The 26,883-nt window shown below is 43.1% G+C and overlaps 2 protein-coding genes across 9 annotated transcripts in view; both read left to right on the forward strand.

Annotated features, from left to right (window-relative positions):
- The first annotated feature begins 236 nt into the window (after positions 1 to 236).
- Positions 237 to 23,463, forward strand: LOC119127446 (dynein heavy chain 10, axonemal-like). The gene is made up of 75 exons (XM_037259388.1): positions 237 to 455; positions 596 to 767; positions 925 to 1,313; positions 1,438 to 1,628; positions 1,704 to 1,902; positions 2,006 to 2,200; positions 2,296 to 2,466; positions 2,555 to 2,731; positions 3,148 to 3,300; positions 3,398 to 3,567; positions 3,641 to 3,792; positions 3,874 to 4,038; positions 4,106 to 4,313; positions 4,446 to 4,602; positions 4,694 to 5,170; positions 5,238 to 5,396; positions 5,473 to 5,589; positions 5,675 to 5,777; positions 5,861 to 6,039; positions 6,127 to 6,338; positions 6,511 to 6,667; positions 6,744 to 6,974; positions 7,045 to 7,167; positions 7,243 to 7,476; positions 7,561 to 7,784; positions 7,861 to 8,130; positions 8,209 to 8,392; positions 8,456 to 8,590; positions 8,673 to 8,825; positions 8,902 to 9,090; positions 9,182 to 9,328; positions 9,490 to 9,681; positions 9,783 to 9,901; positions 9,989 to 10,147; positions 10,226 to 10,361; positions 10,433 to 10,555; positions 10,639 to 10,770; positions 10,871 to 11,087; positions 11,284 to 11,397; positions 11,743 to 11,888; positions 11,965 to 12,117; positions 12,201 to 12,461; positions 12,529 to 12,701; positions 12,812 to 12,905; positions 13,027 to 13,194; positions 13,266 to 13,454; positions 13,540 to 13,711; positions 13,787 to 13,990; positions 14,061 to 14,141; positions 14,376 to 14,573; positions 14,644 to 14,805; positions 14,907 to 15,081; positions 15,194 to 15,375; positions 15,484 to 15,620; positions 15,688 to 15,905; positions 15,972 to 16,193; positions 16,259 to 16,406; positions 16,527 to 16,806; positions 16,882 to 17,111; positions 17,184 to 17,457; positions 17,536 to 17,640; positions 17,717 to 17,871; positions 17,961 to 18,115; positions 18,199 to 18,379; positions 19,019 to 19,219; positions 19,310 to 19,519; positions 19,596 to 19,691; positions 19,759 to 19,930; positions 20,018 to 20,149; positions 20,236 to 20,447; positions 20,526 to 20,693; positions 20,768 to 20,948; positions 21,566 to 21,711; positions 21,786 to 21,947; positions 22,052 to 23,463. The coding sequence occupies exons 1-74, from the start codon at positions 237 to 239 to the stop codon at positions 21,930 to 21,932; spliced, it is 13,332 nt and encodes a 4,443-aa protein (XP_037115283.1). The 3' UTR covers positions 21,933 to 21,947; positions 22,052 to 23,463.
- Positions 23,464 to 23,756: 293 nt separating this feature from the next.
- emid1 (EMI domain containing 1) overlaps positions 23,757 to 26,883 on the forward strand; it is a 39,599-nt gene continuing 36,472 nt past the window's right edge. For 5 of the 8 annotated variants that reach the window (XM_037258422.1, XM_037258424.1, XM_037258426.1 and 2 more), the window contains exon 1: positions 23,760 to 24,218. In XM_037258422.1, coding sequence (XP_037114317.1) covers positions 24,052 to 24,218 — 167 coding nt within the window. In that variant the 5' untranslated portion in view covers positions 23,760 to 24,051. Of the gene's footprint in view, positions 24,219 to 26,883 lie in introns of all 8 variants that reach the window. The other 3 variants (XM_037258421.1, XM_037258420.1, XM_037258423.1) reach the window with 3 other exon arrangements.

Below are 26,883 nucleotides of genomic sequence, written 5' to 3' on the forward strand. Positions count from 1 at the left end.
GTCAGCGTGCCACGCAATGGTATCATACATATTTTTTTATTCGTGTGTTGACATCTAACCACAGATTTCCCCGTGGACTAAATTTTAAGTCGATTTTTTCTTAGGTTTATTTTTGAATTACAATGTTTCCAGTAAAGTGCTGTGTCGTGCAATCTAGAATCCAAGATGAAATCATTTTAAATTGATAGCGGAATTAAGCGGAGGTTTAACACAGCACACCGGGGAAAGTGGTTAAAATGGAAGAGGACCAACAAGAAGACACCAGTTCGGCTCCTAAGGAGGATCCAGACGAGTCGGACTCCCAAATCTTCTCAGATGAAGGAGGTGAAATTCTCGATGAGTTGTCAGGCGAAGCAGATGAGGAGGAAGATGAGGAAGAGCTGTCACCTACTCCCGAGGAGCTTATTAGGAGTAACGAATACATCCTCAAGTTACTGCAGAAAAGACTTATCCATGTAGGTGAATATTCACAACCACCAATAAAATGACAGGAAGCACCATAGGCCTTGGTGAAGACAATAACCCTACCGAGAAAACTTACGTTAGCCAATGTATCTCTTTTTAGATCTATGTTCCGATGATGACTTCCCACCAGATGAAGAGAACTAAAGAAGAGGCTGAAGAAACTTCTCCTGCTGATAAGACCAACGGTGGTAGTGGGACAATCAAGCCAAGTGATCAAGCACCTATTCGTAATGAGTTACTTAACAGCACACAAAAGTTCTTGGGAGTGATCAACACAACTATTCAACAGCTTAAAGCCCAAGGTTAGTTAATCACATGTAAAAATCACTCGCACATGGCTTGTACATTTTTATTATTATTTTTTTACCAGAGGCTTCACTAATTTATCCTCTGGTACATACAATTAATATGGCTAGATATTGTTGAACACAAAATGATTAAATAAACAAAATATTGCAGATGATATTGGACTGCACATCCCTGAGCTAGATCTGGAGCAAGATGTTCACCAACTCATGATGAATTCAGAGCTGGTAGAGGAGCTGGAGCAGTGCGTGACAGGCTGGCATACTCATCTTTCTGATATCCTTGAGGAGCTAGACCTCAAGAAACCAGAGAGTCCTCGTCCGATGGCAGAAATCATTTTTTGGCAGGAACGTTCCTCCATCCTGAGTGCTCTGACAGCAAAGCTTAATCACCCAATGGTAAAAAAGATTTTGCTGGTATTGACCAAAGCACAAGTTGATGTGGTTACCACTATGGAGGCTACAGTGGCTAAACTCGTAAAATACACTTTGGAAGCAGATGAGAATGTGGGCTTCCTCAAAACACTGGAAAGACATTTCAAGGTGAGCAATGTGTTTGACCCTCATTTAGTAAAAAAATCATCATTTATGATAATATAGATGGCTGAACCTTTATTGATTACTGTGCAATTGTTTCAACATCTAAAGCAAATGTTTTCTTTTTTAGAATCTGGCTATGGGAGCAGATTTTAGTGTGCTTCTAGAAACCATCCCACCTCTTTTGAACAGCCTACAAGTTGTGTGGTTAATCTCCTGCCACTATAACAGGAACGATCGCATGGTCCCGTTGATGGAGCGCATTGTTTGGCAACTGTCTGAGCGAGTGGCTCAAACCATTGATATCCATCAACTCTTTAAGTATGTGGATTCCCAAATACACTTTAATGGAAGTGTTGCCAGTTCCCTGTTGGTCTGATTTTGTGTTTTTAATAGAGATGATAGAGCTGTTGCCAAATCCATGGTGGATGATGCAAAGGAGGTTCTGGAATTGTGGAAGTCTTCTTACTATGATGTGCGCGCTGAAATTCAAGAAGGAGGCACTGGTAAACGTTGGGAGTTTGACAGAAGAAAGCTCTTTGAGAAAACCGATTACATGGCTGCCATCTGCCAGGACTTGTCCAATGTTTTGCACGTCAGTGTTCTTACTCATTCACACATTATATCACCTGCTGCATGAGGACTTAAGCCACAAAGTAGCTTGATATTGATGTCGCTATTTGTTTTGTTTTCTGCAGAATTTGGAAGAGTTCTACAACATCTTCTGCCCAGAGTTAAAAAGTGTGACTTGGGACCCAAAACGTTTTGATGAACTGCAGGGCCAAGTCGACAACCTCATCATTCCTTTTGAGGAAACCGATTTTGATCCTTTCAATAGTTGTAAGATTAGCAGCTGGAAAATCATCATGCAAAATTTCAGCAGTTCAGTTTACGTAAGTTCAGGATGCATTTTCACTTGATTCTGCAGACGATTTAAGGATTCAATGTATTTGTGGGTTTTCTTGACCTTATTTTTGTATTTGATCAGACCATTGAGAGGGAAGTCATTGCCTTCATTGACCAGTCCTTCAAGACACTGCGCTCCTCAACTGCTGCCTTTGAAATGCTTGTGAAATACAAAGACATTCGCTCTAGACCAGCCATCAATAACCATTTGATGAAAAAGACAAATGATGTTTTGTCTCAGTACTGCAAAGAGGTTTGTCTGAGATCACCCAGAAGCTTCATTTGAAAAATGGAGTCGTTTATTTTTTCTACAGTAAGTGAATGCTACTTGTCTTTGTCAGGTGGACAGTATAAATGAAATATTTGAGGAAAAGAGGGATAAGCCACAAATTAATAAGAATGAGCCTCCCACGGCAGGCAGCGTCAGGTGGACACATTCCCTCTTTCAGCGCATAAAAGGTGGCATGCTTCCTCTCCTGACAATGCCAGATTTATTGGAATCCGAAATGGGCTTATTGGTAGGTGACTGTCAACACTATATTTGTGCAAAATTTAGCTTAAAGTGGAAGTCAACCCCAAAATGTTCTTTGTAATAATATTCTGATCAATGTTTAGTTTGTGGATTAAATGTAAATTAAACAAGTATAGTGGACCTGGTTTTATCTGTCTCAGGAGTTGGCCATTTTGCTACTTGCTGTCGACTGATAATGATATCACAGTTGCCAGGTCTCAGGTCCCGACCAATCACGGCTCACCAATTTTATGAAGCTGCTTAACTCGTATATTAATCACAATATTAATCAGAATGCTGTGTTTAGACTAGTGAGGGCGCATACAACATTGTAAAAAAAATGGGGTTGATTTCCTTTTTAGAAAAAGAGATGGAAGTGTGTGACATTTTAAGCATTGCTTTCTCTTTTGTGAATTTGACAAGGCAAAGAACAAATACTTGGAAATGGCAAAAAAAGTAAGTGAGTATGGAGTTAAGAAGTATAAGGCATGGATGTCTGAAACTGAACGCAACTTGCCATTATTATTGAGAAAACCTGTTTTGGTCATAATTTCGAAGGAAACCCAACGCGAGCTGGTATGCTTTGGCTATTTGACACGATTGTATTTTCGGACAAAACGGCATTCTACTGAATGTCCATGTTTTTTGTTTGTTTTGTGTTTCCAATTTGAAGGCCGTCCCAGCCAAACCTGACATCAAGGGCCAGAGGGATCGGCGATACCGTGTTAACTTTCCACCAGAGATCATGACAATAATCGCAGAGACAAAAAACTTAATTTCAATGTCCTTCTCCATGCCTGAGGTCGCTCGAAACGTGACTCTGCAGGAGTCCAACTTTATAAGGTTGTCAAAATCTGCAATGACATCCCCCAAAAACACAAATCACTTTAACCTCCACATTTTACATTGGATTTAGGTACACTGAAGAACTGTACAAGCTCGTCAACCGCTACAACTCTACACTTGATAGTCTGAGTGATTCCAAAATCACCATGTTGTCTCATAACATAAGAAAGGTCGAAACGGTGTTATTTCCGGGATGCAAAAGGCTAAACTGGAATTCCTTAGGTATGGTGGCAAAATGTTGTTAGAATTTCATCTATTTGGATTCTAGATGGGATGAGACTACTTTTTCCTCTTTACGTTTAGCAATTGCAGATTTCATCAACAATGGGAACCCGGAGTTCTCAAAGTTTGAGTCAGTTGTCAATCAAATACTGAACAATGAGCTCGATATCGAAACCAAGCTGAAATCCATTACGATGGCAGAGATCCTCAAATGTCCATCACCAGACAAGACAGAGCTTTTACCAAGTATGTTAAATCAAAACAAATCAAATGTTATCCATCATGTGAATTTCATACACTTTCTGTTTTCCAGGTGTCAGAGAGTTTTATGAATGTATGGATCGAGAACGGATCAAGACAACAAATTTGATGAGAAGCAAATATGCTGACATTGGACCTGTCATCTCGAAAGTGGAACACTTGATCTTGGAAACAAACACCGGCAAGTGCAGCAGCATGGCAAATTATTATGCACACTGGGAACGCAAGGTGCACGAGGCTCTCATTACCATGATGCTGAGGTAATTTGCCGTAAATTGAAACAATTAGCAGTTATTGAGCAGGTTACGTTTTAGTTTCAATCATTATCTTGGAACAAGATATGCCAAGTGCCTGCTTCTTTCAACAAATATTCTGTTGATTGTCATGTTTAGGAACATCAAGGCTTTCAATTCTGTTCTGACGGGGAACGTCCCTCTGTTCCGTGTTGATGCCATCCTTTCTCCACCCAGAATTTTGTTGCAGCCCAAGACAAATGAGATCTCCCGCACACTTATACAGTGTATCAAAGAATGTGTCGAGAGCACCAAAGTAGGAATATTCTTTCCTCATCTGTGAGCGTGCTTAAGATATAAAAATAAATAAATTCGTAATGTGATCCATCCCCATGTTTGTGTTCCAGGAATTTGTGCGTTGGATGAATGGAACATGCATGGAGTGCCCACCACAACACATAGAGGGTGATGACTTTGTGACTTTTAGCTTCTTTGAGGAAGTGTGTTATCACCCTCAAATCAACGAAAGCGCCTTAGGTGTATCCCAGAATATTCAGCAATTAATGCTTTCTGTAGATCAGTACCTTATTCACTGGAAACAGTACCAACCCCTGTGGGAAAAGGACAACGCCACAGTCTGTGAAAAATTTGCTGATAAAAACCCGACATGTGCTATGTATGATCAGAGGCTGCAGTTCTATGCTCAAATAAATCAAAAGGTGGTACAGGAGGCTCTTTTTAAGAATATAAACATCATTCAACTAAACCTGGAGCCACTTGCCCGCACTGTTCAAGAGACTGCAGAGTCCTGGATCAGTTCACTGGGGAGTTTGCTCAACAAATCAGCTAAAGAAGAACTTTTCAACTTGAAAGAAGAATTCATGGTAATGTGTGTAATCTTAACCGACTTACCTTCTACGAAGTTCATATCTTACATTTTGTGTTCACCAGCAACTCTCAGAGAAGCTTAAAGAGAGTCCTGATACTTTTGAGAGCTTGAAGAATGTCCTTGGGACGATCTCAGACATTAAAGACATGTCTTTAAATGTGAAACTGAGCATCACGGATATCGAGGAAAGATACAGAACACTAGCTATGTACAAAGTGAAGGTAATGTCCTTCAGGGTATTGAAAATCTTACATTTTTTTAAATGTTGCATATCCTGAGTTTGATTTCTACGTGTAGGTTGCAGAAGAGGAAAAGGAGCTCATGGAAAACATTAACCAGATATGGAGGGACCTGTTTACAGAATCCAAACGAGTGGATCGGAGTTTAACAAATGTCAAGGTGTCATTTAAAGAGGTAAGTCCCCCACGGCAATCACATGTTTTTCATCTCAACCACTACCAAAACGTCCATCTGTTGTGTTACTCTGCTCCACACACAGACTACCAAGGGGATGACTGAAGAGTTTCAGAAGAATTTGTCCATCTTTTTTGCAAGCTTTAACACGGATGGTCCTGGTGCTGTTGGCGAGGATTTAGATCAAGGTATTTAAAAATATGTCTGGAACTTAGCCAGGTTATGCAGTATTTTGTGTATTCTTTGCATTGGTCACTTTTTGTCCATACAGGCCTATCAAAAATGGAATACTATGAAACTGAGCTTGCCAAGGCTGTGGAGAGAAGGCAGGAGCTAGCTAATGCTGAGAAGCTCTTGGACCTTCCCATCACTGTGTACCCAGAGATTATCAGCATACAAAAAGACATGAATGGCTTCAGGCTGATTTACGACATCTTCCAGGAGCAAAAGGTTCATTTTAATGGCTTTCTTAAAACAAAACTTTGATAGCACTCAAAATTCAGCCACACCTCTGTTGACCCTGATTTTCTTTCACAGGCGGCAAAGAACAAATGGTCTCAGACATTATGGGCGGATTTAGATATCCAGCTGCTTCAGGAGGGTGCTGAAGGATTTCTCAAAGATATGAGAAAGTTACCCAAGGATGTGCGGTCGCTACCTGTGGCCTACTTCCTCGAGGGCAGGATGAAGGAATTCAGAGATTCGCTTCCTCTGCTGTTGGATCTTAAGAATGAAGCCCTCAGAGAAAGGTGGGTATGCAAGTGGCCCCTTTTGACCCCTCAACTGATGAACAAGAAGTGCCAAGAAATGGGATACTGAGAAAAAAAAGAACCAAAATCGAAACGGAACATGACATGACATTAAATGCAGAGGGAATTTGAAAACATTGAATTTTGAAAATTGAAATATTTCCTCCAATAGACACTGGAAGGAACTGATGGATCGAACCGGCACAAGCTTTGAGATGAACCCTACCACCTTCACGCTAGAAAACATGTTTGCAATGGAGCTTCATAAATATGCCGCTGTCATAGGTGACATTGTTGGTTCAGCTTCCAAAGAGCTTGGTATTGAAAAGGTAAGCCCTTCTCGCTATAGGGGACGGAAATTGTAGTAAGACTTAAAATGGATGATGAATATTATTTGTGTTGCAGGGTGTGAGGGAGGTGGTAGAAACTTGGGGAACCATGCTATTCACTATACAGTCCTACAGTAAAGGTACCCAACAGAGTGCTGTGTTGGGTCCAGTGGAAGAGATTATGTTGATCGTGGACAACGATGCCATGAATTTGCAGAGCATGGCCGGGAGTCGATTTGTTGGACCTTTCTTAAGCACCATACAACAATGGGAGAAGGACCTGTCCCTTATCAGTGAGACCATAGAGGTCAGACACTCAATCGTCAAATGTTTTTTTTAGATGAATTTCAAAGGTTAATCACAAATATTTGGCACAGGTTTGGTTGCAAGTACAACGGAAATGGATGTACTTGGAGAGCATATTCATTGGTGGAGATATTTCTTCACAGTTACCAGAGGAAGCCAAAAAATTTAATCTCATTAACAAAACGTTTAAAGAAGTGAGTATTGTGTTGCCCAAATATCGACAAAATGACTGAAGTGGAAATAATGTACAATTCATTTTTTGTGTCTAGATAATGGATGATGCACAGACCAACCCAAACATTAAGCGTTGCTGCGTGATTCCTAACCGGCTAATGGATCTACAGACCCTCAGTGAGAACCTGGAGAGGTGTCAGAAGAGTCTCAACGACTACTTAGATTCTAAACGGGACGCATTCCCTCGCTTCTTCTTCATCTCTGACGATGAACTGCTCAGCATTTTGGGGAGTAGTCACCATGAATGTGTGCAGGAACATATGATCAAGGTAACAGTGGACAGATATTGGCCTTCAAAGTAGCCGGTACAGAATGTAAAATGTTCCGACCTTTCCTCTCCCTTCTTCCGCAAGATGTACGATAACATCGCATCTCTCCGGTTTGACTCGGAAAGCAATGGGGAAATATCAGCGGGAGCTATGGTGTCCGCCGAGGGTGAGGTGATGGACTTTCAAAAGGCCGTCCCAGTCAAAGGAAGGGTGGAGGAGTGGATGACAGGAGTTCTGTCCGAGATGAGAAGAACGAATCGACTCGTCACTAAGGAAGCAATCTTCCGCTACTGTGAGGACAGAGGCAGGTGTGTGTCAGCGTGTTTATAACCCCGACTGCGAGTAAAACCTTTCCCACCCACCACGAGTCTGCTTGTCCCTCAGGGTGGACTGGATGTTGCTGTTCCAGGGCATGGTGGTGCTGGCTACAAATCAAGTGTGGTGGACGTGGGAGGTGGAGGATGTTTTTAACAAGTTGAAAAAGGGAGACAAATACGCTCTAAAGAACTATGCGACAAAGATGCACCAGCAGATTGATGAGCTGGTGACATGTTCCACACAGCCTTTGAAGAAAAATGACAGAAAGAAGATCAACACCGTCCTTATTATCGATGTCCACGCAAGAGACATTGTAGACAGCTTTGTCTTGAACAGGTACAGCTCATTTTGGGCTAACAACGATCATCCACTTGCGTGTAAAGACCAACTTGAGTGTCGTGGTCTTCTCTGCAGTATTACAAATGCTAAGGAGTTTGAGTGGGAAAGCCAATTGAGATTCTACTGGGTCCAGGAAGAGGACAATCTTCTCGTGCGTCAGTGCAGTGCGACTTTCAGCTACGGCTACGAATACATGGGGTTGAACGGTCGGTTGGTTATAACTCCTCTGACAGACCGGATCTACCTCACCATCACACAGGTTTGGGAAGACTTAACACACGTTAAAACACACAGTTGTTGACTTGTTGACATTTGTGTGAAGGCTCTCTCCATGTTCCTGGGTGGAGCTCCTGCCGGACCAGCTGGCACCGGAAAGACAGAGTCCACCAAAGATCTTGCCAAAGCTCTGGGCCTGCTCTGTGTGGTTACCAACTGTGGTGAAGGCATGGACTACATGGTAGCCAATCAGAAGCAGCGACTGCATTGCCTTCACAGATCACTTTGACATTTGTGTGTGAACCATTCCCTTCCTTGTGCAGGCTGTGGGGAAGATCCTCTCCGGCCTGGCCCAATGTGGAGCTTGGGGCTGCTTTGATGAATTCAACCGTATCGATGCCTCGGTCCTTTCAGTTATCTCTTCCCAAATCCAAACCATCCGCAATGCTCTCATTTTGCATCTTAAAATATTCAATGTAAGTCTTTGAAATGCTATATATTGTTGCGTCGTTCAACCGTAGCTAACTGCCACCATATCCTTTTGGAAATCAGTTTGAAGGTCACGAGATTACCCTGGATAGTCGAATCGGGATCTTCATCACCATGAACCCAGGCTATGCGGGGCGCACGGAGCTGCCTGAATCAGTCAAAGCGCTCTTCAGGCCTGTGGTGGTGATCGTGCCCGACTTGCAACAGATTTGTGAGATCATGCTGTTTTCTGAGGGATTCCTGATGGCCAAGGCGAGCATTTGAGCCACAATTGATATTTGCATTCAGACAACACTCCAAAATGTTGACAAACACATTTTCTCTCCACTGTGGTTTGATCCAGGTCCTTGCAAAGAAGATGACGGTGCTGTACAAGTTGGCTCGTGAGCAGCTGTCTAAGCAATCTCATTATGACTTTGGCCTGCGAGCTTTGAAATCTGTCCTTGTCATGGCCGGAGAACTGAAGAGAGACTCTCCAGACATCACTGAGGTACAATCATCATCATATTATGACACATTTGATTCCTGCATGGCAACTACCTCCAGAGGATTTCATTTAATGCTGTTTTCCTTGAAGCCATTGTTTTGTTTCGTTTTTTCACATTTTATGCGGTGACACCTTTTTGAAGAGGTTCCCTCCTTTCTCTGCAGGATGTGGTCTTGATGCGAGCCCTGAGGGATATGAATCTTCCAAAGTTTATATTTGAGGATGTGCCTCTGTTCCTTGGGCTGATCGCAGACCTGTTTCCAGGGCTGGAATGCCCTCGTGTTCGCTATCCCAACTTCAATGATGCTGTGGAAGGAAACCTGGAAGACAACAAATATGTCATGCTACCTATCCAGGTTCGTAGTGTCTAATTATTTAAATCGCGGGTTTCCACTGTGTGCAACAATTAATTCCGGTTTAAGTCTTGGGAAACCCTTCATGGTGTCTGTGCTTTCAGGTGGATAAAGTGGTGCAAATGTACGAAACAATGATGACACGACACACAACTATGATAGTGGGCCCAACAGGGGGAGGCAAATCGGTTGTAATCAGCACATTATGTCAAGCTCAAACCAAGTCAGTGTTATTTCAGACAAACTCATTTTAAACTGCTGTCATGTATTGTGCTGCCTATGTGACGTTGTCCTCTGATCTCATCACCAGATTGGGATTTCACACCAAATTATACCCTCTGAACCCCAAAGCTGTGAGTGTCATTGAACTTTATGGTATTCTGGATCCAGACACTCGGGACTGGACGGATGGGGTCTTATCCAACATCTTCCGTGAGATCAACAAGCCTACCGACAAACAAGAGAGGCGGTAAGGCCAACGCTAACTCTCTTCCTCTCTAAGTGTTGAAATAAATTCAATTGCAATTGATCACACGATTACTCACAGGTATATTCTGTTTGATGGGGATGTGGATGCTCTTTGGGTTGAGAACATGAATTCAGTGATGGACGACAACAAGCTTCTCACTCTGGCTAACGGAGAACGAATTCGTTTACAAGGTCACTGTGCCATGCTGTTTGAGGTTTGTATGTCATTTACTGCAGTCACGCATGTATGATCTACATACGTGTGAATAACGTACATTGATTCCAGGTTGGAGATCTGCAGTATGCTTCCCCTGCTACCGTCTCACGCTGTGGAATGGTTTATGTGGACCCCAAAAATCTGCGCTACACCCCATATTGGCAGAAGTGGTTGACAGACAGACCCATCAACGTAGACCACCCTCATTTTATTGGAAATGTATCATTCACACTTGAGTCATTTCTTTACCTTTAGTGTGTGTGTGTGTGTTTTAGCAACAAGAAGATCTTGATAATCTTTTTGAAAAGTACGTCCACATCTCGATTGACATGATTGTGGAAGGTATCGTGGATGGGAAACAAGGACAGAAACTGAAGACTGTTGTCCCGCAGACTGACCTAAATATGGTTTGTGTGACCTGTGTTGCCTGATTTTTGCAAGAAAGGTGGCATCATTTGTGATCCAGTCAGGTGACGGCGATTCATATTGTGTCGCTGATCTGTTCAGGTATCGCAGCTGTGCATGATGCTTGATGCCCTACTTGAAACGGAGAACTTGAGTCCTGACGTGTTAGAGTCCTACTACCTGGAAGCTCTGTACTGCTCTCTTGGGGCAACATTGGTGGATGACGGAAGAGAGACATTTGATTACTTAATCAAAAGGACTGCTTGCTTAACTACTGTGAGTGATGAAAAAACATTGGCTGGACCTGGTGAGATCCCAGGTAAAAGACACATTTCAACAGGACGATTCATATTTATTTATAATATATCAACTTTTATTAAGAATAAGAGCTTCTTAACGTATTACCCTTCCATACTGTATATTCAATTTGAAATATAATGAAAGCATAATTGTGCTTGTCAATAGTTATTATATGACTCGTTTCCAGTATGTTCTAATACATGTCACTCCTACAGGGCAGCATCCAACACTATATGATTTCCACTTTGATGGCACAAAGTGGGTTCCCTGGACTTCCCTGGTCACCAAATACGTCCACGACCCTGAAATGAAATTTGCTGATATTTTGGGTAAGGTTTCACTGCGAGCTAATTGTAAAGGATAAGCCAGTATGGCAATTACAATTTTATATAGACTTTTACTCATTTTTTCATAAAATGTGACCACCACAGTTCTTTTCCTTCTCACTCTCATTTCATTCAAGTTTTTGAAGTCAATCAATCTGCATTTGTTTTCTCTAGCTGTTTAGCACTGGTTACTGGAACCAGTACTCCCAAGACAAGATTTTATGGATAATATATTCTAGAAATCCTTGCAATGAAAACAAAAATCTAAACGTATTGCTTTTTTAAAAAATTGGCATGTTGACAAAGTTTGTTTCTCTTTGACTCTCTGAAATTCCACCTTTGCTTCAGTCCCAACTGTGGATACCACAAGAACCAGCTGGATATTGGAACAGATGGTGAAAATAAAGAAGTCTGTGCTTTTGGTTGGAGACTCTGGAACTTCTAAAACTGCGACCATTAGTAACTTTCTGAAACACCCAAGTGGAGATTCAAATGTGAGTTAAATATTTCACCAGATTTGACTTCACTCACTGCTGCCTTTGTATTATTAATGTTTTTGTTTGTCACCAGATTACTTTGACCATCAACCTTTCATCCAGGACAACATCAATGGACCTCCAGAGGAACCTGGAGGCCAATGTAGAAAAAAGAACCAAAGAGATATACGGTCCTCCAATGGGCAAGAGATTGTTGGTCTATATAGATGACATGAATATGCCAAAGGTATCTACTTGGTATGATCTACTTTAACCTGACGGTTTGAAGTGAATGTCTATTATTGAGCCATCTTCTTTCTTCCTCTTCAGGTGGATAGCTATGGCACACAGCAGCCAATTGCACTGCTGAAGCTCTTATTGGACAGAGGAGGCATCTATGATCGAGGGAAGGAGCTCACCTACAAAACCCTCAAGGACCTCGGCTTCGTCGCAGCCATGGGGATTGCGGGAGGTGGGAGGAACGAGGTGGACACTCGCTTTGTTTCACTCTTCAGCGTCTTCAGCATCCCTTTCCCTGCCATGGAGTCTCTTCACCTGATCTATGCCTCCATTATTAAAGGCCACACCAAAGTGAGTCGCAGCAGGTCTAATGCACCTCATTCATGCCATGTCTCATTAATTTGATTGGATATTTCAGAACTTTGAGGATGCAGTACAGAAGATTTGTGATAAAATCACCGTCTGCACCCTGGAACTGTACAATGGCCTCGTGAAAGACCTTCCACCGACTCCAGCAAAGTTTCACTACATCTTTAATCTGCGGGATTTATCGAGGGTGTACAATGGACTAACAGTTACTGAGCCTGAAAGGTATGACAAGCAAATAAATCGTTTTAATAGGTCTTGCATTGTTGTGTGTTGTAAATTGTCTAGTAATGTGTATACTTGTGTTTGCTTTGCCTGTCATTCCACTCTAACAGATTTTCAACAGTCAATATGTTTGTACGGGTTTGGCGAAATGAGTGTCTGAGGATTTTCCACGATAGGCTCATTGATGAAAAAGATAAAAACATGGTAAATTTGAAAGAGAATCGTTCATTTTATCCACTGTAAAAATTTAAAATACAGCATATGTATGAACAAATTGATCTAAATTGAAAAAGTAAATTTATATCATTTTTCCTTTTTCCAACAGGTTCAGGACCTTATCAAGAACTTAGTAGAGGAGCATTTCAAGGCAGTCATGGAGGATGTAATGAGAGACCCAATTCTGTTTGGAGACTACAAGACCGCCTTGAGTGAGACAGAACCAAGACTATATGAGGAGATAAACGACTATGAGATTTCTAAAAATCTATTTCAGGTTACGTATGATGATGGCATCATTAGGAAACTGTCTAAAATTGAAAAGACAACCATTTTTGTATTCTGCAGGAGATTCTAGAGGAATACAATGATAGAATCTCGAGGATGAATCTGGTATTGTTTGATGACGCCCTGGATCATCTGACTCGGGTGCATCGCATCATCCGTATCGATCGAGGTCATGCTCTGCTAGTGGGTGTGGGAGGCTCGGGCAAGCAGTCCATCACCAAGCTTGCCGCCTTCGCTGCTGAATGCGAGGTTGTAAAAATATTTGACTTGTTTCAAGTAAAACTTGTCGTGATGCGAGGGGATTTGAATGATGTGATCAATTTGGATTCCCCAGGTGTTCGAGATCACGCTCAGCAGAGGCTATTGCGAGTCAACGTTTCGTGATGACTTGAAAATATTGTATCTTAAACTTGGCATTGAAAATAAGAAGACCGTGTTTCTCTTCACTGATGGTCATGTTGCTGAGGAAGGTTTTTTGGAGCTCATTAACAACATGCTTACGTCAGGTTGGACATACTGTAACTCTTCATGTTTTATATTTAACGATTTAGTATTTGATAATATAAGCTTTCTTCTGGTAGGTATTGTTCCTGCGTTGTTTCCCGATGATGAGAAAGAAGCGGTTCTCAACCAGCTTCGCGAAGAAGCCCTCATGAATGGATCTGGTCCTTCTAAAGACAGTGTGTGGCAGTATTTTGTTAATAAAAGTGCCAGCAACCTACACATTGTTTTAGGCATGTCCCCTGTGGGAGATACCCTGAGAACACGCTGCAGAAACTTTCCAGGTAAAATGAGGGCAAGAAAAGAGAATATATAGTATTATTTTACAAGTCACCTTCTCTTATTCTTTTACAGGTCTGATGAACAACACTGTGATAGATTGGTTCTTTCCATGGCCTACGCAAGCTCTACTTGCTGTCTCTGAGTCTTTCCTCGGTTAGTATCGCACACATATAAACAAGAATAAATCGACTAAAATAGAATTAAGATATAGAATGGATGGATATAGAATATGCATTAGTCTTACTATTAATGAGACTATGAGCCTGACTGTCAGACTAGGATTGTTCCAAAGTCCATAACAGTAGATGGCGGGGTTGCTGACAAATTGTTCAGCTGTCAGTTCAACATGATTTTAATAGCGTTGTTGTGCTTTTGTCATTTGTACAGGTGAAAGTGAAATGATTCCTAAGGAACACGCTCCGGCTGTTATCGAGCATGTCTGCATGGTCCATACATCTGTTGGCGACTACAGCATTCTGTTCCTGCAAAAACTTCGACGTTCTAACTATGTCACCCCGAAGAACTACTTGGACTTCATAAGCACATATGCTAGCCTGCTGAAGGAAAAGGATCAGTATATTCTTGGTATGAGGATGGGAAATAATAGAATGGTTCAATTTGCAGTGGGAATGTGACAATCATTGATGTGTTCCAGCGCAGTGCAAACGTCTCGAAGGAGGCTTGGATAAGCTGAAGGAAGCCAGCGTGCAACTGGATGAGCTGAACATCAAACTGGCAGTGCAGAAGGTGGTTCTCGCGGAAAAGTCCACAGCCTGTGAGACCATGCTGATAGAGATTGCCTCCAACACCACTGTGGGTCAGTGAAAACCTGCAAAGTTTCAATGATATTGTCCTGGCTGAAAAAAAACATAACGTACTGCTAGCGTACCGCTGGTAAATACAAACTTTCCCTTTTAGCCGAGGAGAAAAAGACACTGGGCGAAGAAAAAGCCACAGAGATTGAAGAGCAAAATAAAGTGATTGCTGTCGAAAAGGCAGAAGCAGAAACATCCCTGGTTGAAGCTCTGCCGGCATTAGAAGCCGCTCGCATTGCCTTGCAAGACCTTGATAAATCTGACGTCACTGAGATCAGGTAAAGTCTGGCAGGATGACTTGTCCAACGAAATTGGTCTACTGTACATTCATTTTATTGGATGAAGTTGATTGGCGTGTCCATCTTGCCATTCTCTCGTTCCTTCGTTTAGATCCTTTGCAAAGCCGCCCAAGCAGGTCCAGGTGGTGTGTGAGTGCATCCTGGTGCTGTGTAAGAAAAAGGAAATTAGCTGGCAAGCCGCCAAGGCGATGATGTCAGATCCTGCCTTTCTGCGTTCACTGATGGAGATGGACTGTGATGCAATCGGTCCCAACCAGGTCAAGACTGTCAAAGGTAGGTCAACTTCCTGATCAATTAGGAGGCAATAATCAATGAAATTCATCATGGTCAAATTTGCATTGCTCACGCTACAGTGACTTGCTTGTGCGCTTTGCTTCATAGGCTTCTTGAAGGCCCTCGGGACCAGCCTTGAAGAAATGCAGGGCATCAGCAAAGCAGGTTCAGGAATGTACAAATTTGTGGAGGCTGTCGTCGGTTACTGCGAAGTCGCCCGAGAGATCAAACCGAAAAGGGACAAAGTAACGTAAAATCAGGTCAGCGAATTAGATTTACAGCATGAACAGTAATGTGACTCGTATTTTGCAGGTGGCCCGTCTCGAAAGAAATTTCTTTCAGAGTAAGAAAGAGTTGGAGACCATTCAAAGTGAGCTCACTGACATCCAGAGAGAGTTGAAGGCTCTCGGCGACAAATATCAAACCGCTATTGCGGAGAAGCAGAAACTGCAAGAGGAGGCCGAACTCATGGAGAGAAGACTGATAGCTGCCGACAAACTCATCTCGGGCTTGAGCTCTGAGAATGTGAGGTGAGATGGCCGTGGAAGTGCTGAACAGCACTCCAAAAGAGATGCCAATTTGGTTTCCGTTTTTAGGTGGACACAAGATTTAGAGGAGTTGAAGCAGCGGCGCGTGCGTCTCCTCGGAGACTGCCTCCTCTCGGCTGGCTTCCTGAGCTACGAGGGAGCCTTCAGCTGGGACTTCAGGAATCTGATGGTGTATGAAACCTGGGTTAATGACGTCAAGGAGAGAGGCATCCCCTTGAGCGAACCTTTTAAAGTGGACAACTTACTCACGGACGAGGTGGAGATCAGCAGGTCAGAACGTTGCCGAGAACGACCCGCCGTCGTCTTCGTTTTGGCTCAACGTCGGGAATTTACAGGTGGGGGTCGGAGGGCTTGCCCCCGGACGAACTGTCGGTGCAGAATGGAATCCTCACGACGAGAGGCAGCCGATTCCCCATGTGCATCGACCCGCAACAGCAAGCCCTCAACTGGATTAAGAAGAAGGAGGCGAGCAATAACCTCAAGGTACAAAAAAATTCCATTATTCTTTCGTGTGATGCATTGTCACTGTTTACCATTTTCAGAATAGCTCCTTTGAACAAAATCCGAGCATTCCCCCAAACGGCGACCTCCTTTTGTTCACAGATCTCGTCCTTCAACGATCCAGACTTCCTGAAACATCTGGAGATGGCCATCAAATATGGATTCCCGTTCCTATTCCAAGATGTGGATGAGTACATTGACCCTGTGATTGACAATGTCCTTGAGAAGAACCTGAAAGGAGCGGAGGGCAGGCAGGTGGTCATGCTGGGTGACAAAGAGGTGGACTATGATCCCAGCTTCAGACTTTACCTCAACACCAAGCTGGGAAACCCCAAATTTTCTCCGTCTGTCTTTGGAAAAGCCATGGTTATTAATTATACCGGTAAGAGCTCTCCGTTTGACAACCTCCCTTTTGGTGCGCATTCTGGCCCAGGCTGAAACTTGAATTGACCTGCAGTGACCCTGAAGGGCCTGGAGGACCAGTTGCTCAGTGTCATCATGGGCTTCGAGAAGAAGGACCTGGAAGAGCAGCGTGAGTTTCTGATCCAAGAGACGAGCGACAACAAGAAGCTGCTGAAGAACCTCGGTGACACCCTGCTCAGGGAGCTGGCCACGTCCACGGGAAACATGTTGGACAACACGGAGCTGGTCTCCACCTTGGAGGAAACCAAGTCCAAATCCAGCGAGGTCAGTTTGCCCAGAGAAAGACGCTTCGATGGTTTGCCGTCGTGTTTGACTTTCCCACCGTGTGATGGTCAGGTATTTGAGAAACTCAAGTTGGCTGTGACAACATCAGTGGACATCGATGTGCTCCGAAACGGCTACCGACCGGCTGCCAAGCGCGGGGCCATTTTGTTCTTCGCTTTGACGGAAATGTCTCTGGTAAACAGCATGTACCAGTATTCTCTGGCCTCGTATCTGGAAGTGTTTGACTTTTCCCTGCGTAAGTCGCCACCGAATACAGCCCTGCCGAAAAGACTGAAAAACATCAGGAACAGTCTGACCTATAACGTTTATAATTACGGCTGCACAGGTGAGGCGCATCTTCCAAACATATGACTTTCTTTTCCAGTTTCACAGTATAATCGGAGATGCTTTTATTTGTTCACAGGTCTGTTTGAGAAACACAAGCTTCTCTTCTCGTTCAACATGACCATCAAGATTGAGCAGGCGGAAGATCGAGTGCCCCAGGAGGAACTGGAATTCTTCATCAAAGGTGACCGACTTGACGAAACTCCTCGGAGGTTGTGAGCGTTTGCACTCACGCCAGACCGTCTTTGTCTTATGCAAAGGTAATCTGTCCCTGGAAAAGACTTCGCGCCAAAAGACTTGTAACTGGCTTCCCGATTCTTCCTGGGAAGATGTCGTGAAACTTTCTGAGCTTTTTCCTGGCCAGTTTGCGTCTTTGCCGGACGATGTTTGTCGAAATTCGTCCGAGTGGCAAACGGTAAGTGGCGCTCCTTCTACCCGTGCGTGACATTTAATTGCAAACTTTTCCCTCATCGACCGTCCGACTGCCCTTGTGTGTCTTCGCAGTGGTATGATCTTGATGTACCGGAACAGGCTCCGATGCCAATGAAATATGGCGAGAGGCTGACGGACTTTCAGAAGCTGCTCCTGCTGCGTTGTTTCCGGGTCGACAGAGTCTACAGAGCCATCACCGACTACGTCACCATCATCATGGGCGAGAGGTCCTTCTTTTAGTTCAAGTGTATTGAATGGCATTAATCGGGCGAACGTGCCTAGAGATAATGTTCAATATCTTTCTTGCCAGATATGTTCAACCTCCGGTGATCAGTTTTGACGTTATTTATGAGCAGAGCACTCAGTTCTCCCCCATCGTCTTCATCCTGAGCCCTGGCTCTGACCCCGGAGCTGACCTCATGAAACTCGCTGACAGGACTGGCTTTGGGAACAAGTTCAAGTTCCTTGCTATGGGCCAAGGCCAGGAGAAGGTACCATTGATTATTTTTTCCTTATATTACTCTTAAAGGGCATTATCATGCTGCATATGAAATGTATGAGTGGTAGAATGTCCATCTCACATGTGTAAAACATGTTATGGCATCTTATGGTTGGACCTCCTTTCTTTCCCCCAATCCCAGACAATATTTTCCAAGACATTTGACCTCCAGCTGGTCCTGATACTGTGTATTATTTCTGGAGAAACAGGTTGTTTCCAAGAACATGGTGTCAGAATATTCATAAAACACATCAGTACTAGAACAAACACCAAATAACAAACAAATCCGACAAGAGCTAGGCAATACAAAAAAGAACAGGAAAAACCAGGGGGAAAAGCTCATCAGAAGGAAAAGGCTTGAACAAACATGACAAAGCAAATAAGTATCGCCATAATATCTGAACATAACCTTCAAAACGGCAAACCAAACACAAGACACGAAGCGAAACAGATGTACCGCCATAAAGGATCAGCATCTTCTCGTGAATATTCTTCATTTTCAGCAATAACTGAAATACTGAACCTTATGTACAGTTTTTGGCCACCGTTTCGTGTCAGCAATAGCTGTCTACTATTTAAAATTTGAAAAAAGAATGTGAAACTTGATGTTCTTTTTTGGCCACTTCTTAAGGTTGCACTACACCTTCTGGAACTGGCGGCGGCTCGTGGTCAGTGGTTGATGCTACAGAACTGCCACCTGCTGGTTAAATGGCTGAAAGATTTGGAGAAGTGCATCGAGAGGGTCACCAAGCCTCACCCCAACTTTCGCCTTTGGTTGACCACCAACCCTATTGATGATTTCCCCATTGGCATTCTTCAAAAGTCTCTCAAGGTGGAATGACCAGCTCTCGTTACGTTTAGCAACGGGGCCGTGTGAAACGTAAATGTTGCTTTCCTCCTTGAACAATGTCTTGCCCCGCAGGTTGTGACCGAGGCTCCGAACGGTCTCAAGCTCAACATGAGAGCCACCTACTCTAAAATCTCCCAACAGACGTTAACGGATTGCCCGCACGCGGCCTTCCGCAGCCTGGTCTACGTGCTGTCTTTCTTCCATGCCGTGGTGCAAGAGAGGCGCAAGTATGGCAAAATTGGATGGAATGTCCCCTACGACTTTAGCGAATCAGACTTCTTGGTAAGCGGTCCTAGGAACTCTCTGGACCGATCCGGACCGGCTTGCGTTACCTCGGTGTTGCAACTGTGCTCGACAGGTGTGTTTGGAGATCTTGAACACCTACCTGACCAAAGCTCACAACCAGAAAGAGAGCAATATTCCCTGGGGAAGTATTAAGTATCTCGTAGGCGAGGTTAGTTTACGAGATTAGAACACGTCGTACAACAGTGCTGCAAATTGATTATGTTCACATTTTGCAGGTGATGTACGGTGGACGAGTCATTGACAGTTTTGACCGCCGGATCCTGAACGTCTACATGGATGAGTACTTTGGAGACTTCCTCTTTTATGACTTTTGTCGGTTTCACTTCTTCAAAAACACTGATGTCGACTACAAGGTTCCGCCATATGGACCCAAGACTATATATATTGGTCAGCTACTGTTTGCATTGTTCTTAATTTCCTTACTTTTAATAGTTCAGCTGTCAACATTCATGGTTTGTCGCTGGCTGGTTACAGACGAGATTGAGTCTCTACCACTGGCAAACACCCCCGAGGTGATGGGTCTTCATTCCAACGCAGAGATCGGCTACTACACACAATCAGCGAAAGACATGTGGTTGCATCTCATCGACCTGCAACCGCAGACGGGTACCATGTGGCACTTGTCGTCCCTTTTTCTCACTCGTGTTCTATGTGGCGCTTTGCCACTTCACAACCGCTCTCCGCTGCTTCAGGCGAGTCTGGTGGAAGCATCAGCAGGGACGAGTACATCACTCAGGTGGCCCAGGACATCCAGAACAAGTTGCCTGCAGTATTTGACCTGGATGTTATCCGCAAGAAATTTGGCACTGAAATCTCTCCTACATCGGTGGTGCTGCTTCAAGAACTAGAGCGCTTCAACAAGCTGATCGTTCGCATGAAGCGTTCTCTGGCTGAGCTGCAGAGGGTGAGAGGGAGGGACACGCTTGTGGCTTTTCATGTGTCTAGCAGACTTGCCTCGATCACGATTGTCCGGCGTGTGTAGGCCTTGGCTGGTGAGGTGGGCATGAGCAATGAGCTGGATGAAGTCGCCCGGGCCCTTTTTAACGGTCAGATCCCTGCTATTTGGAAAAAGTTGGCACCTGACACACTCAAGTCGCTGGGCAACTGGATGATTCATTTCAAGAGGCGATTTGAGCAGTATAAGTCATGGGTGAGGAAAGTCGTGCATGACATCATGTGCATTTGTGCGACAGATTTATTTGCATTTTTTTTTTCAATCCAAAGGTGGATTCAACAGAGCCAAAGGTCATGTGGTTATCAGGACTCCACATCCCAGAATCCTACCTGACTGCCTTAGTTCAAGCTGCATGCAGAATAAATGGTTGGCCTCTGGATCTTTCCACACTTTACACTGAGGTGACCCGCTACCGTGACGAGGAGGAAGTCATTGACAGACCTTCACAGGGTAATGGACTAAAACTCTTTGAAGAGTTGTGGTAAACAAATTATGGGACATTTCTTGACATTTTATGATATATACTAAAATTAATCACGAATGTGGTCTGTGTTGTCATTATATTGGTTGCGTCCACTTGACTTCTGCTACTACTAAAAATAATAATATAACTAAAAATAATATTGCATTGGTTTTACAATTTGTAGAGCTTTTCTAGAATAATAAAATTGGCAAGAAAATATTTACAACTAAAATACGTAGTAACGCACTCTAGAACAGGGTCACCAACAGGTACCACATGAATAGCCTGCAAGTTTGTTCTAAAAATAGCTTACCAGTGACAGGTCATTGTAATTTTCTACAATGTTTTAGAAGTGATCATTTAAAAATGTGAACACTAGCAGAGATTTACAAACAGAATGTGTTGCATAACAAAGTTAGTTGTTTCCTAATTATGATGAGAAATCATTTACATGCTTATTCACCACTATGATTCAAGTCAAATTTATAGGCCAAGCATCTCAAAGGGCTTCACATGCCTACAGTTCAAATCGGTAGCCCTTCATACTAATCAGTAGCAAAGAAGTAGTTCTCACATTCAAGAAGATTGTGACCCCTTCTTGCAGGTTGTTTTGTGTCTGGTTTGTACCTGGAAGGAGCAGACTGGGACATGGAGGTTGGCTGCTTGGTGAAGAGTAAACCAAAAGTTCTGGAGGTTCAGCTGCCCATTCTCAGAGTCAACCCCATTGAGACCCACCGCCTCAGGTTGCAGGTGTGAACCACAATACATGGGATCAGTATTGATGTTGCTTTTGGGCAATTTTTTGATTGTGTTGCATTCCACAGAAAACCTTGCGGACACCAGTGTACACTACATCGTTACGGAGGAATGCCATGGGTGTGGGTTTGGTTTTTGAGGCTGATCTGTACACCACGGAGCACCTCTCCCACTGGGTTCTCCAGGGTGTCTGTTTATCCCTCAATACTGACTGAAGACAGCCATTGGTGGTTAGTGACCCATAGTCATTGCTTGATGATAGCTTTTAGAGCTTCTGATTTAACTGCATCAGGGCATGTTTAATTCATGATCCATTTCATCCTTTGCTCACTAGATGGCAGCTCCTCACTCAGATTCAGGAGGAACCTTTTCAGTGGACTACAGAATCCAGTGACAACTGCTTCTATATTGGTGTACAGTTTTATTTTTTTTATTGTTTTCAGTCTTACTGAAACCAAATGTAGCTTTCTTAATCCAAGCCTTTCATTTATGTTGCACTCAATTGCCATTTTGGCTATTAATGATTGAAACATTTAATCTAGTTGAAAAATTTGCTCCATACTGATTTTAATTATCTAAATATTTCTTTTCTTATATCTTTGTTTGCATGATGTCATTATACAGACATCAATTGGAATATTTTTTGGGAGAAGGATTTGAACATTGTGCATATTCAAATGTCCATCCCGAAAACAAAGGAAAATAATGTGAATCCAGTTCCGAAATGAAGTCACATCTTTCATCTTTGCACACTTACAGACAATAGATAGTGTTTGCACAGCAGGAGAGCAAGAGGGAATACAAATCACTCCTCAGAGGTGAAAATTATTTTCAGATGCTTGTGACTGGAGGGATTTACATAAACTCTAAAATGTTCTCCTTACTGCTTTGTCCTACTGCTTGCACGGACTGGCTACATAACATGCCAAGGTGCCTAACCAAATTCCTGTTTGTTGTGTGTGAAAGCAAGTGTGTGCACTGATTGCTTCATTGGCCGCTCTCCTCCATTCAAAATGCCTCTGAGTGTCCAAACATTTAATAGCACTAATCATTTTTCGCTTTATTTACCAACAAATCGGGAATAAGCAGGACCGCATCAGCACGTATGAGAGGTAAAGTTGCATATACGGCACATTCGCATCTTGGGTCGTGGTCCTGAGTTTCAGCACCATGTGTTTAATTTGGATCAGGAGCACAGCTCTGTGGTTCGTGGCTGCTTGATTTGTAACTCGACATGTCCCATATGTATGGGCAGGCGGCTGCTTCCCTCCCACCTTTCTGTCCGTCTGTCTGCCTGTCTACATGGGCACTGATGATTCTACCAGACTGACACTAAATATACAGGCCGTGATGGTGCTGAATGAGCATAATTGAACGACCACTCTTAAAACCATTTAGTGTTTGAATGGGGACGGCCATCATATTAGGCACACCTGCAATAGCAAAGGAGAAAGTGCTGTATTAGTCATTAAAGTTAACATGATTATACTGCACTGCCTGCTACACAATTTGCACCGCAGACCAAAATTTGGGACCCACATAAATCATTTCAATACACATAATGTGTGTTTGCTTGTGTATCTATGCAAGGGATATAAAGTGACAGGCAGAACAATTCAATGTTTTCCCACTTGAATGTATAATTAATGTGTGTGCATCATTTGTGGTGACATTTTTGTTTGGTCGTGAAGCACTGTTTTTTTTTCTTTTTTCAAAGATTAAATATATGGTTTGGCTTAATAAAGGTTGGGAAATAATGCCTTAAATTATATTTAGAAACATGGAGTACAGACTACCTACTGCATCCACAATATGTGACGATCAGGCCAATCTTAAGTGAGCATTGTCTTAGTAAATGCATTTTATTTATTATTATTATTATTATTATTATAGTGGATCTCGTTAAGAGTACCTCATGAGTGGCCGGTGAGTTTCAACTGCTCTTGACTTGAGCATGCATTGTCCTCAGAGAGAGCGAGAGAGAGATAGAAACGGGGCAGGGTAAAAAGGACTAAGTAGGCTGTGCTTTAAAGAGACCAGAGGAGCCTATAAAAAGTGCTTTCATGCCCGTTATTGTTCCAGCTCCATGTGCGCAGTCACACGAGGCGAACAATTAACGCACGTCACGATAATCGCTTTGAGTGATTAAATAATCGTGCACAAAAGCTCACTGGACACCAACATAATTAAGTGGATGGGATGCGGGTGTTTTCTTGACCTGCCTCTTTTTGACACATCTCACTCCTGACTTTTCCCAAGTTGGCTCTCTATACCGGAGGAAGTGCGGCTCGTTAAATTGTTCGCAGCTGCTCTTTTGCATTTGATGCCACGGCAATGGGACATTGCCAAAGGGAGAACGTGTTCGAGCGTTGCAGGAAAAGTTTGCTTTGGACAGTGCTGGTCCTCTGGCTGTGCATGCCCGCTGAAGGAACCTGGAAGACTGGACTTTACAAAAGCAGAGAGCAAACTGCAGCCTCTCATACCTCCATCTATCTGAAAAGGTGAGCATCTTTCATTCATGCATTCTGCGCGTGCGGAGATGACATGACGCTATTTTTAAAGCCCGCACTCACATTGTGCGTCGACGCGTGCTTCTTTCCTTCTCCATCAATCAAACGGGTCTTATTGTATTCCTGACATTTGGTTTCCCTTTTCCTGTCCATGTGTGCTGAGTGTTCTCATCCTGAAGTTAGCCCACCCTCTAGGTACACAAGATGCAACATCTAAAGTTGTCTTTTATTCTGGTGTCTGATTAGATTGAGTTTCTTTGCTTCTCTTCTGAAAAAGGAAACTGATGTTTTAACAATACACCTATTGTAAATATTTAAGCTGCCACTAGTAGTGATCTAATCTACCAGCAAATAATGAAATTCCATTTAAAAGGGATGCTCGCCTGTCCTCACATTTTAGATTCAAAAATATTTACATTTGAATCCTTTATTTATTTTTAGGTGTATTTATGCAGTGCTTGCGAAATCCTGTTTGAACGAGACCGTTGCATAATGCTTTGAATTAAGAAAGAAAGAAAGAAAGAAAGAAAGAAAGAAAGACCTGTAATTTATTTATTGATTGATTGATTGATTGTGAAGTACGCATTCTTGTCATTTTGGTTAAGTGTAATAAAATAATGTCCACTGTGATCATGAATTCATCTGTATGGTGGAACATTTTTGGGACGATGCGCGCTTAGCCCTTCTGCCTCGCAGCTAGAAAGTGTCTGCTCTAAAACATCCAGGTTGAACATCTCAGCCAAGGATAGGCCCTCAGAGTGGGTCGGTGGGGCCGTGGGGGGCTTCAATTTAGAAAAACAAGGAGGCATGGCCAGGTGGCCTTCATGCTTGTGCTGTATGTACTGGCCAACCTGGCTGCTTGGCCCCCTCCCACTCATGGCCTCAGGTCTGTGGACATATTTACTAAACACAAGCATCTGAGACTTTATTGCATCTGGACTCACTTTCTTCCCTTGAAAGTTGACGGGAGCTGCTGCGGCATCCTCGGGGGTCAGCGGGGTTTGCGGAGTCGTGGGTTCGAGAGAGACTAGGAAAGATGTAAGAAAGGTTGTCGTGACATTTTGCTTGGATTTTGTAGGCACATAAAAGGGGAATATTGTAATATCTGACAGCTCCTCCTAAAATGCAGTCCAATTTAACACTACTGATCACAATTTAAAAAAAAAAAACTAAATGAACACCTTTTTGATGCTGTCAAACAAAACTGCCCATTGATCTTACTATTTTGTTAATGCAGCTCTTTTAAGATATAATAAATGATGTGTTGGCCTGGTGAGTCCGTTGTCCCCCAGTGAGAATCAGCACAATGAAGTTAAGACGTTCTCATAATAGCAGAGTGAGAAAAAAGGAATGCATTCCCACAGCAGTATTACTCAAATGAAAGGGGATTAACACTACTTGAGTAATTTCTCGACTGGTGCGGTCACTCTGTAGCCGAGTTGATAAAGCGTTCATTCACCCTCGCCCTCTTTTAAATCTACACAGAAAGGAGGGGGGTGGCTTTATTTGGTGCCTCGTCCATTTCTTTATCTTCCCCTTGAGCACTTGTCATGGTCTGACAAGCAGTCTGAGCCCCGTGGCCCGCCTCATTCCTCATCCATCTTAACCACGTCCACCTTTCTTTAAGTATGGGAATAGAGAGGACTGGGATTCCAGTGGCTCGGCTCTCTGTGGCTTAAAGCGGAAATAGTTCAACTCGATGAAAAAGCTGCAACAAATAACAACACTGGTTATGCTCAATTAAGTTCAGATGCAATATTAAGTGCTTCTTCAAAATTGAAAGAGTTGATATTTTGGATGGACTCTGTTGCTGTTAGTGCAGGCTTCCGTTTGTCCAACAATTGTGGCTGTTGCGCTTGTGATGTTTTTTTTTGGGGGGGGGTGCTTTAATGTTCACATCAGCATTGCAGCATTACAAAAAGAAAACCAATTTTGATCATCGACAATTTTTTAGGGTGGGCAAATGTGCCCATTATTTTACCCGATGAATGTTTTTTTTTTTTTTTTTTTTTTTTACAAGCCATGACACATGATGGCACTCCAGGTGAATCCGCCCTCTCACTCGCCAACACTTAAAGATGCACACAGCCGTGACACACTCAAAGGCAACAGGTGTCCACACCTGAAAAGCCCAGACAGACAAAGACATATGAGGGTTCCCCTTGTTTTTCTTCATGACTGCTGTGAGGAGACACTTCACTGTGACCTTTGATGACCTTTAGCATGCTTTGGACTTCTCTGCGTGTCACATGCACACACACACACGCTTTGAACTTGCAGCACAACATCCCTTGTGGGTCGGATCTTCTTTGGCTCATTTCTTTTACAAAGCAATTTGTCTTTTGGCTTTTCAAGCAACTGCAGATCGTTGCACTCCACTTTAGTAATGGCTTTGCAATGTGTCCTCAGCACATTGGCCTCTCCTATGCGATGAAATTAGGTCGGTCTTTTATATCGACATATATGGGTCTTTCCCTTTTTTGACCATGTTCCAATAGGAAGGTTCTAGTGTGATCCTTGTGACAAAAACCATCTCCTCTTTCTTCCATGTCTTGCCCAGGCAGTTTACCCTCTGTCACAAACAAATTTTTGGTTGTAGCCTATCAACATTTCCCAAATCTATTTCCCCTCCCTGTTCTTAACTACGCACCCATTT

This window comes from Syngnathus acus, chromosome 9, assembly GCF_901709675.1.
Source record: "Syngnathus acus chromosome 9, fSynAcu1.2, whole genome shotgun sequence".
Lineage (NCBI taxonomy): Eukaryota > Metazoa > Chordata > Actinopteri > Syngnathiformes > Syngnathidae > Syngnathus > Syngnathus acus.